The 10543-nt window shown below is 46.6% G+C and overlaps 3 protein-coding genes across 3 annotated transcripts; 2 read left to right on the forward strand and 1 right to left on the reverse strand.

Moving 5' to 3' along the window:
• Positions 1-625: 625 nt before the first annotated feature.
• On the forward strand, positions 626-2026 carry hapE (CCAAT-binding factor complex subunit HapE; the record flags this gene model as incomplete). The annotated part of the gene is made up of 4 exons (XM_025675526.1): positions 626-1046; positions 1135-1163; positions 1225-1285; positions 1344-2026. The coding sequence occupies exons 1-4, from the start codon at positions 965-967 to the stop codon at positions 2024-2026; spliced, it is 855 nt and encodes a 284-aa protein (XP_025529322.1). The 5' UTR covers positions 626-964.
• On the reverse strand, positions 1943-5380 carry BO86DRAFT_335804 (Rab GTPase-binding exocyst subunit SEC15). Its single transcript, XM_025668887.1, has 9 exons — positions 4990-5380; positions 3941-4933; positions 3747-3878; positions 3586-3687; positions 3419-3528; positions 3223-3358; positions 2724-3173; positions 2424-2674; positions 1943-2363 (listed from the first exon to the last, which is right to left on the reverse strand). Exons 1-9 carry the CDS (start codon positions 5035-5037, stop codon positions 2285-2287), a joined length of 2301 nt encoding a protein of 766 aa, XP_025529323.1. The 5' UTR covers positions 5038-5380; the 3' UTR covers positions 1943-2284.
• A 1915-nt stretch (positions 5381-7295) lies between these two features.
• BO86DRAFT_335806 (putative meiosis protein MEI2) lies at positions 7296-10348 on the forward strand (the record flags this gene model as incomplete). The annotated part of the gene is made up of 14 exons (XM_025668888.1): positions 7296-7483; positions 7532-7916; positions 7987-8421; positions 8477-8839; positions 8900-8935; positions 8984-9050; positions 9112-9130; positions 9185-9215; positions 9283-9300; positions 9353-9381; positions 9432-9475; positions 9533-9612; positions 9677-9782; positions 9836-10348. 14 exons carry the CDS (start codon positions 7296-7298, stop codon positions 10066-10068), a joined length of 2034 nt encoding a protein of 677 aa, XP_025529324.1. The 3' UTR covers positions 10069-10348.
• Between the last annotated feature and the right edge of the window lie 195 nt (positions 10349-10543).

Below are 10543 nucleotides of genomic sequence, written 5' to 3' on the forward strand. Positions count from 1 at the left end.
ATCAAAACTCGGTATTTATGAGGGAGAGAAAAGTCGAGCTATTTTTTGGACTTCCAGTTTGGAACTACATCGGCTAGGTTAAGGAAAATTTTCTCTGTGGGGGACCCGCAGTACCAGTGACTGAGTTGTCCTACTGGTCAATACTCTTCATTACAGTCGGGGCACGCGTATCGAATACGCCTTAGTGTGCTGAGCATTGTAATATATGGTAACTTATACGAATGTAAAATTACATAAGGAGTTTGCATAGGTACGGGCTGTTGTCGGTCCGCCTTCCCATGTCGGCTGCTCGATGGTACGATGCACACAGTACAGACCGATTGATATGCATGTGGCACCATGATGTCAGAGTAAGCACTGGGATGTCTAGCTGATATTAGCACTACACTATACTCGAATACTATGTCGCGTCTGCACCGCTCAAAGGAATACATACAATGGGATCGAATGGTGACTAAGCCTATTCGCAAATAGGTCCCCAGGTTAGTATTATGAATTTGGAGAAAGCTGTAAGCCATGATCCGCATTGATTCGGAAATCCCACAATCGACGTGCTGTGATTCAATAGTAAGCAGGGATCCGTATAACTACTAAGTTGCTTTACCTACCTTACCTACGTATGTATTGTACCTTCCGAGGACGACAACCCGAGGTACGGTACGGAGACACCTGCCAAGCTTGGCGCCGCTTTGTTGCACGCTACCACCCACTTCATTCACCTTATGGGCTGTCAACTTACTGTGTTACCCAGCTCTTCTCCTGACTACTACCCAGCATTTTCATCTGTTTCCAATCCTTTCATCTCTACTATTCACCGTACTCTTACCGTCAGGCATAAGGATAATAACAAGCATATATTCGTTGCTACCATACCTCATCCGCGTCTCTCTCACCTCTATCAGAATAACCCTATCATTTGATGTGCATGTAATTCGAAATCATTTTCAACAGCGAGCTTCGCAAAATGGAACAGCCTACACAAAGTGCTGGCCAGCAGCAGGGCAGACAGCAGCCTGTATATGACACCAGAAATGGGGGGCATTACGGTATAACCTTTGGCCCTCCCTACATCCTCAGCACGTCTCCACAACCTGAAGATTGGGCTGACGCATATTTCTATAGGAGCCAGTGCAGCTGTAAGGCTCCCCACTTCCCCGGGGCTTGTCTACGAGCAGGCTCTGACTATGGACACTCCGACGCTGACCACTGCTTTAATCTGTCTAGCTATCTGCGCAAGGGTTCGCACCTGTTGCTGAGCTTTATACGGGCACTTGGGCAAATGCGAGTAGATATCCTCGACAGCTGCACTTTGATTCTAACTGACAACGGACAGGTGAATCAAGGGCTGCAAGGAACGGCTCGGGATATCTTAACAACATACTGGCAGCACATTATCAACCACCTCGAGACAGATAATCACGATTACAAGATACATCAACTGCCGCTCGCCCGTATTAAGAAAGTGATGAAGGCCGACCCGGAGGTAAAGATGATCTCAGCCGAAGCGCCTATCCTCTTTGCAAAGGGGTGCGACATCTTCATCACCGAGCTTACTATGCGCGCATGGATCCATGCTGAAGACAATAAACGGCGCACACTACAAAGGTCGGACATCGCAGCAGCTCTTTCGAAATCTGATATGTTTGATTTCCTCATTGATATAGTACCTCGTGAAGAGGCTACATCGCATGCGAAGCGTTCAAGTCAGACTGCTGGGGCAGCTGCAAGCGCGTCGGGCGCTGCCGGCCCCGCAAATCAAATGCCAGCGGCCCAGCATGGAGTTCAGCACACTTCACACCATATGCCACCCCCAGACTATGGCTCGCTAGGCCAGCACGGATTACAAGATCCGGAGTACCGACAGCCGACAATGTATGCCGGTGCTGTACAGTCAGACCCTACCGCGGCTTATGGAGGACATCAACCTCAAATGTTCGACGGAATGTATGCTTACCCGCATATGCCACCGCAACAGGTATGTCACATTATCAGGATTCGTTTGCAATCATCGAAGCTATCGTTGTGAACGAGTTTATGGGCTAATCAGTCTTGTACACAAGTGATATTATGATTTATGTTTCTCGCTTAGGTGTTAGGGTGCTTGAGTCGACGTCCTCGATTCTCTGAATATTAAATGGAATTGGAAGAGTTCATACGCTTTGGTTAGTGGTAAGAAACGACGAATTGAGAGCATGAGACGGATGAGCTATCTCTGTCATCTAATCAAACATGACCCAGCAATTTTGTCTTGTGCTTAAACGGCAGAACCGAAGTAACACTTGTTTCATGATTTCTTTCCGAATCTCGAAGATAAGGTAGCGAATTTATCAGTCTTGGCAGAGCTTTGCACAGTGCGCGTAATCCTTCTCAGGTCGATTAGCATATGTTTCACTTCGGTTTCGGCACGCTTAGCTTTGACGTACTTCTCTAGAAGGACGGGGCCGTTAATGGCATCTACACGTCCATACTTCTTGTTTCGTGTAGATATATCATAGAACTCATCTGTGTTGTCTGCCTGCATCAACTGCACTGTTTGCTGCAGCTCGTCAAGATTTTCCCGTAGTATAGGCACGCCGAGGCTGTCGACAAATTCATATAAATACTCGACATCTTTAGCGAGAGCTAGCACCCCGTTTGTATTGATCTTTTTCACATCGGACGAAAGAGGAAGTGCCTATGTTATGTCAGAAATAAATTTCTCGCATTGCGCAAGTGAGACAAACTAGGATCATGTTCGCTGCGTGGCTAAGGGCGTCGAAATATATTAGCTCCTTGATTTCCGTGGGGAGGCCGAGGAGCGTCGAGTTCATGATGTTAGAAAGGAATCTGGTCAGTGTTTGCATGTAGTTACTCGGCTCCGTAGGCGGAATATGAGCCATCCAATCGTACTCAGCTGTCTCAATGAGGTCATCAATCTTGGAGTTGACTACCTCAAAGATTCGCTTTTCGGCCGCCTTCTTATTGTTCTTGAATTTTTCTGTTGCATTTAGCATCACAAACTCACTAGAAGAGGTCTGTGATCTTGCCGCTGCAAGAAGCAACTCGAGCTCGCGACATGCATGTTCAAAATGTTCTAGGTTGATAAGAATCTGCACAATCTGTCCCAAGTACTGGGAAGAAAGACGCTCAACAAGTGTATCACACACTTTATTCGAAAGAAGTTCATCCAATGCCTTGCATTATTAGCTTGCAGATAATATCCAATGCGAGCATGCCACTCACGTCTTTGAGTGTCTCATCAATCACATTGGTATGAGGGAAATCGTCATTGGCGAAGAAGTAAAATTGATTCAGGAAATTGCGAATATCAATGCAGCACAGCGGATACATTTGAGAGAATGGTAAGACGCAAGGGAACCTGATGGAATAAATTAGTGGCTTGGTTGTCAAATTGAGAGGGAATGAAATGGATTTTTACATCTGTTCTTCGTGTGGTTTTTCTGGATTGTACCAGCTGACATTCAGCACCTTCTCATATTCCTCAATTGTTTGTATCGGCATAGGCATGTAATCGTCGGTGGAAACGATCTTCAAAGTCTCTTAGCAATGTGAATACCGAATCGTTGAAAAAGGGCACGGGCACACCTCTTGGAAATCGTCACTAAACCTCTTCTTTAGCAGGTCAGCATACTTTTCGAAAAGAGTCAATAGAAACGTATCGAAGACGCCGACAGGAAAGTCCCATGTCTAACCGATATGAATTAGCACAAGATGCCATGGTAGCCACAAGAATCAGTTTAACAAACGTTCATTGTTTGCATAAATAATGCAATCAGATTCTTGATTTTGAGCAGGCTCTCCGCGTTATCGACTTCGCGAAGGGCCTTCAATATCAAGTTCACAGCAACTTGACACATTGAGTCCCATAGTTCATCAACCTTGCCAATTCCATGATATCAGCAACACAAATCCAGCTTAGGCCATTAAGGAGATGACATACGTCAATAGGGGATCTCAAATCCGGAATTCTTTTCATCGTTGAGCGCTCAACAATAGCAAATCCCGCTATCTCTTCGAGGAGATTATGAAGACAAGCCCCATCTTCATCAATCAAAGTTATTGATGTAGGCAACAGGAGCTCCTTTTGTCGACGGCGTGTGTTGGCATATTCGAGGCGAAACATGTCAATACGCCCTAGAGATCGATGAATATGTAAACATTCAAGTAGTGGCGTGAAATCAACCTGAAGTTCGTCGTTCTGTAATAAGTCGTACTCTTCGCTCTCATCGGAAACAAGTTCAATGGCGGAGTTAAGCTTGAATTGTCCCAAGTAGGGCAAGGCTTCAGCTCTTTCTTTCTGTCTCGACTTTCGTAGATCGGTGTGATACAGAGCTATCTCGCCAAGGTATTGAGACATTTCACGAATTCTGTAAAGCCAAGTGTTCAGATCAGACATGACTGCTTCCGCAATTATCTTCTGCGTGGCAGGCACTGAGCGTTGGATCATCTCAGCAATCTTGTATTGTGTAACCCCTTTAAGGTGAACGTTCTGCAGCTCCTCCAGGGCGCGCAAGGCCGCATAATGATTCTTTCTGGATAGCAAATCATGGATTTGATTGGCAAGGCGCAGAACTTCAAGACAGTCCTGTATAGCGCCAGACGATTCATCAATATTCTGCCGGTGACTGCGCGAGTCCACCAGGGCTCTTTTCTGCTCTGCCAATCTTTCCGTACTTGCTTGAATGGATTGGTTGAGGTCTAAGATCTCGGCTGTTAGGCTAACCGTACCTTCCCTGATACGAAGAAGTTGATTGACGGAAGCAACAAATTCTTGATGATTTGTATTGCAAATAGCCTCTATTTCCGCCTCCTTCTCACTTGCAAATTTGGCCAAAGACTGCAAGAGCTGGGAAGTTCTGTTGCCAATGCTGTATTCTTTGATGGACGGAATCAATTGATCCAGGTAGTCCGTATCTGAAGGGGATATGATGATCTAAGTAGGATGGCAGGTCAGTCTAAAGTTCTACGGCCTGTTACACATCCACTCACTTGATTCAAAACATGCGCTTCATTGCGTGAGGGTATCGCAGGCGACATCTTGATGGTTGAGGATTATGGCAACTCGAACACGTGGTGGGTCCTCGCAATGTGCCTGAGAAATCTACCCGCGTGCTTGGCTATTGTTGGTGATCATGTGTGGTTGGTCTTACGGAAGATAACGCAGCAAAAGTAGTCAGTGCAGGAAGCTGTTTGGACATTCAAGCTGCGCATAACAGACGAGCTTCTCTCTTCGATTGTCTACCGGCTAACTCCAGAAGTGAAATGAACCGGTGCGTAGCAGAAAACATGTTTGCAAAACATGTGATTGTTGTTGAGACATGCTCGGGAACTTTTTACCCTGTCAACCTCATTCTTTCAGGCGTACGTGCTCGTAGCTCAGGTAGCCACTCAAGAAGCTGGCTGAACGGTGCGGTACGGTCCACAGTCCACAGTACTTTCCGAACGCACCCTTTTGCAGTTATTACATATCTACTCCGTAATCTAATACAAACTTCCACAGTTCCACTTGGCCTCTGGTTCTGTTTTTTAACACTTTTCACCGCCTCCGGTCATTCTGCCACTGCGGCATCTGCCGCATACTCAGAACTGTCGCCCTAAGCCCCATACCGTAGGCTGGGGCCGGCGAATCAAATCAATCAAATTCAAAGCCAGCACTACAAATTGGGCCTTTGGCCCCCCGCTCATTCTTGCCCAGTGTAGTATCGATAGGTAGGTAATAGTCTATAGGTACTTAGGTACCTAGTTCCCCTGCTTAAATGACTACGGCAGGTGCTACTTAACTAGTAACCACTGCCAGCCAGTGACTAATGAACTACGGAGAAGCCATTCGCTAGTCACATTCGAGGTCCACGGTCCACGGTCCACGGTCGGACACGGTATCTCCATACTCGGTAAAGTGGGCATTATCAGCGGTGAGTTGGAACTACCGGTACAATACTCTTAAGAGGGAAGGAACCGCTTCGCCAGACTTCTTAATCGATAGCCAAGATTGATCACATCTGCTGGGGGTTTTAAAGCTCTTTCATGGCATTCCGTTTATACTCAGTAAATGCGAGTGGTCTTACTAGTCCGCCCCACTTGTCTCTAGTACTCAGTGGGAAGAGCGGAGCTGTGGCTTGTGCGTGCTTCTTTTGGCAAGCGGTAGATGGTACCTCAATCACCTCTCTTATATGAACTTCCTTCCTTTACACACCTTATGTTGGTGTACGAGATTATCAGAATAGCCTTATATTATTGCCCTTTTCATCGTTACACTGGTAGAGACTTACCGATACACTTCCATAAGCTAATCTTTTGCTTCAATACGTACTTTGTACTCCGTACATGTACTGTACTACTCATAGTTATTACATAGCTGGATTTGCAGATTTTGTGATAACTAATCTTTAATGTCGAGTCGGGTACTTCGAACCTGGCATATTGCACGAGAATAGTACCATATTTGGCTTTCAGACATTTCACACTATAACAATCGATTCAGCACGGTATCCAAAGCAACTCGGAACCTTGAAGGATGTATCTCCGAGCAAAAAAGGGCCAGAACACGCGGAAGTCGCCTGGGATGCTTACAGGCTGGCCTTTCCTCCTCTATGCAGGTTGCTGTTGGTCTTGTTTTCGTGGGTCTTTCTTCCAAACTAGCAACGGGTTTCCCAGTGAGAGGCTGAGCATGAGCTTTCTATGATGGCCGGCATTAAATGTATGAAATTGGGAGTGGAACCAGTAACCAGACCGGGTTCTTTATAGATCGAATTACTTGCGTAGCTTCTGAGTTGATAATAATGCAAGGAATTGCCTAATGTGCCCACCTCCACATTTCAAGCCCCAAAAAAGCAGGCACGACCAATCTACTGCGTCGCTGGCAGAATTGTCTCAAAATCTGGGCATGGATGGACTAAGAAGGGAGCAAGTAGAGTTTGTGTTATGATTTCTTGTCTTAAAAGATAATACAGAAGCATCATTGAGCCTAGTACTGTACATGATGAAGAATCACTGTGCTAAGTACTACCCTGTTCCTTACCATGCGGGGCCCTTCCCTAACACCCAATACTAAACCTGTGAAGTTATCCTTCGATCTCTTTACATACTTCCCGCATAAAGATAGACAAACGCACTGCATCTTGCTTATCATTACAAAGCACATCCTCCACAGGCTGGGTCTTAATAAATGGTATTTCTCTTTGCTGGGGCTTTCATGATCATTATACCAAAACCTGCAGTGTGAAGGGAACGTATCTTCCTGTGAACTGAAGACTCCGCCTCATTAGTCACTAGCATACAAGCAGAAACTCCAAATAATGCGGACAGGCAATTCTTCTCGTGGCCTGAGCAGCCCAAGCTCTCTGAGCGATATTGATTCAGCCAATGGCTCTCCTGATACCAAGCTCACCGTCTACTCGCCGGAGGAAACGATCTCTAGAGGCCGTCTGGACACTCATGTTATAGACACACTCAGCGATGCCGGGGTCCGTAGGCTCTGCTCTGCGTGAGTATATGAGATCTGACGCATAAAAAATTTCTCTAACCACTCTAGTACCTCTCCTGATCCATTCTTTGTGTCAACAGCGGCAACTCGTGTCCAGCTTTCACCGACAGCCGCGACATTTACCCCAGTAGGGATGTTAGATAGCGCAAATATGGAGACTCAAGGCCGACCCGGCCCACAGAACTTCTCTCGGGTCGAATTCCTAGCAATGCACCCAGATCCCAAGCGCATTGAAAGAAGCCCAGGGCTCATAAAACGCATGGAAAGAGATATCTCGAGCTACGGCGCTATCGGTAGCACACAGTCGAACAGAATTAAGAAGTTGTTTGGTGCAGAGCCAGATGAGCTTGACAACGAAGGTCACAGTCGAGCACTGGTAATAGAGAATGTGCCCAACAATCTGACATACATGTCCTTAGCTGGATTTTTCAATGTGAGTCCCAGAGTCCAATATACTTGACATCACCCGATGAGAGTGATGAGCATATACTGACCAGAGATAGCGTCGCGAGTTTGGTTCTCTCAGAGGTCCTGTTCTTTCAGAACTCAACTCGAGTGGCAAAGTCTATGTTGCATTCACAGATAGTCGTGAGGTTACAAAGGCGATTGAAAAGGTCAACCTGCTTAGACCCGAATGGCGAGCTTTCCCCATTACTGCTAAGGAGTACGTGCGACACGCGGAGCCAGCTCTTCTATCTCAGGCATCTGATTATGAAGGCCAACTTCTGGTGACCGTCTACTTCGACGGCCGTAATCCAAATCTTAACCAGCATACCGTGGCCCGCTCCTTGGAAACTCTTGCTATGACCTTCGGCGACATAAAGTCCTTTACAGATGTACCAACGGGACAAGACAATATTGGCGAGTTCCATCTCGAGTTCTTCAATACTCGCGACGCCGAGAATGTGACAACCACTTTGAATGGAACTCTGGTTGACGTATGTTTGCTTTCTCATGCGATACCCTTGGCTATTACTAAAATTTAGACGAAAGGACTGCATTATCGAGATCAAACAATTCAAACCCGATCTGAAGAAGAAAGCATGCAGGTTCACCCCGGCCAGTCCTACTCCCGCGAAGGAGCGGCTCACTGGAACAGAAGGTCATTTCAACACACATCCCTCTTGGACTCCGACTCAGTCATGTCGCACTCCTTACATGGAGCTCAGCCCAACAGGTCGCTCGACAGTACCTCCAGGTGAACACACTAGTCTTATGAATTGGATGTCCAGGGCTGGTGAAAGAGTCATGCCTTCCCCGCGGCGTGATCTGAACCGTTACCCTGATCCCCGTATGGGAAGCCAAAACTCTGTTGACATTGAACGAATTCGCCTCGGATTGGATGTCAGGACCACAGTGGGTCCCGTCAGTCATTTTTCCAAATAGCCCTGATGCTAATAGGCGTGTCTATCACAGATAATGCTTCGCAACATTCCCAACAAGATTGACCAGGTAAAGTCACGGCTTTTATACTTATTTCTTGAATTCTAATTTGAAAAGACCATGCTCAAGGCCATTGTCGATGAGACAAGCCATGGAAAATATGACTTCATGTATCTGCGCATTGGTGAGATACCATGAGACACCCTTACCAAACCATTGTGGCTAATCATTAATACTACTTGTAGACTTTGCGAATAACTGCAAGTATGTCAATGATGCCATCACAGGCCTAGAGCTCTCGTTGCTAATATTCCCAAGTGTTGGCTATGCTTTTATCAACTTTGAAGATGTAAGTCTCTCAAAACATCTGGTGTGTGTGGCCTTATGTAAAAAGTTCCGCATTTGACGCAGTCCAGCCGATCGATATTATTGATGTCAGTACATATACGAGGCAGTACATCCTAGCATACCACTAAGAATATTTAGTTCGTCAATGCACGGGCTGGAAGAACATGGTATGACGGGGATATCGATTCAACATGCTCCCGCTGACAAATTGAGTAAGGAACTGCTTCAACAGTGATAAAGTTGCAGAAGTCTCATATGCCAGTGAGTCAGCGAAGGTCTTCGTTCGAGGAAGAGATGGTTGTCTGACTTAAGTGAAAGCTATTCAGGGCAAAGACTGCCTGGTACAAAAGTTTCGAAACAGCTCTGTTATGTTGGAACACCCTTCGTTCCGCCCAAAGGTTTGTATATGTGTTCCTTGATTCAAGCCCGTGGACGGCATAAGAGGCTTATTGTCCAATGCAGATTTTCCACACTGGTACTGGACATCTCGCTGGCACCGAGGATCGCTTCCCTGGACCAGACAATCCCTCAAAGATGCGTCGTAGCATCGAAAATGCCGAGCATGTAGGTCAGTACATAGCGAGCTAGCGCTGAGATCCAAGTTCATGCCTGACTATTCAGGTCTTTTTGCCCCTCGAGTCGGCCAACAGTACCGCGACGAGCAGCGTCGACGCCGTTCGCAGTTTGACCGCGGGACCACGGCTGCTGAACGTGAAATTGTATTAGTTAGGACGCTTGCTCCGAAGCGCACATATGGTGCCTCAAATGGTCTCAGAAGTGCGCCGTGTACCTACCCCGGACTGAAATCGTGGTGCGACTCGCCAGTGCCTGAAAATACCCCAAAGACTTCCTGATTCCTTTTCAAAGCATCGGCCTGCGGCTCACAAATTCATATCCGGTGATAAAATCAGAATAATTCAGAGAAGGTTAATGACCGGAAGTGACATTGGGGAGAGCAAATGCCCGGGGAGTCACAGTTATTCCCTTCGTCAAGTTCCAGCTACAGCACAGCAACGATATTTGTCCCGAGTACAGCGCAGAGGTTTTATTTTGATTTGGGGCAAAGAGGGATTGAAGCCATATGGAGTATCCTACCACGCCCTGGTCGGCTTGGAAGCATTGCCTGAGTTTGAGTCGAGTTGTTGGGGTGCCATTCTCTGTGGGATTCTGGCGTCCTTCCCAGGTGTTTCTTCTGATACCGTTCGATAAGAGATCTAATTGTAATACAAGATAAGGGTGGCTGGTTTCCCCCCTCCCTCACCGGCTACTCCAGTGCATTATGATTTACTCCTAGAGTGAAGAAAGTGAAGACTATTCGACAGCAACAAC

The sequence above is a fragment of the Aspergillus japonicus genome (genome assembly GCF_003184785.1).
Source record: "Aspergillus japonicus CBS 114.51 unplaced genomic scaffold BO86scaffold_14, whole genome shotgun sequence".
Taxonomy (NCBI): domain Eukaryota; kingdom Fungi; phylum Ascomycota; class Eurotiomycetes; order Eurotiales; family Aspergillaceae; genus Aspergillus; species Aspergillus japonicus.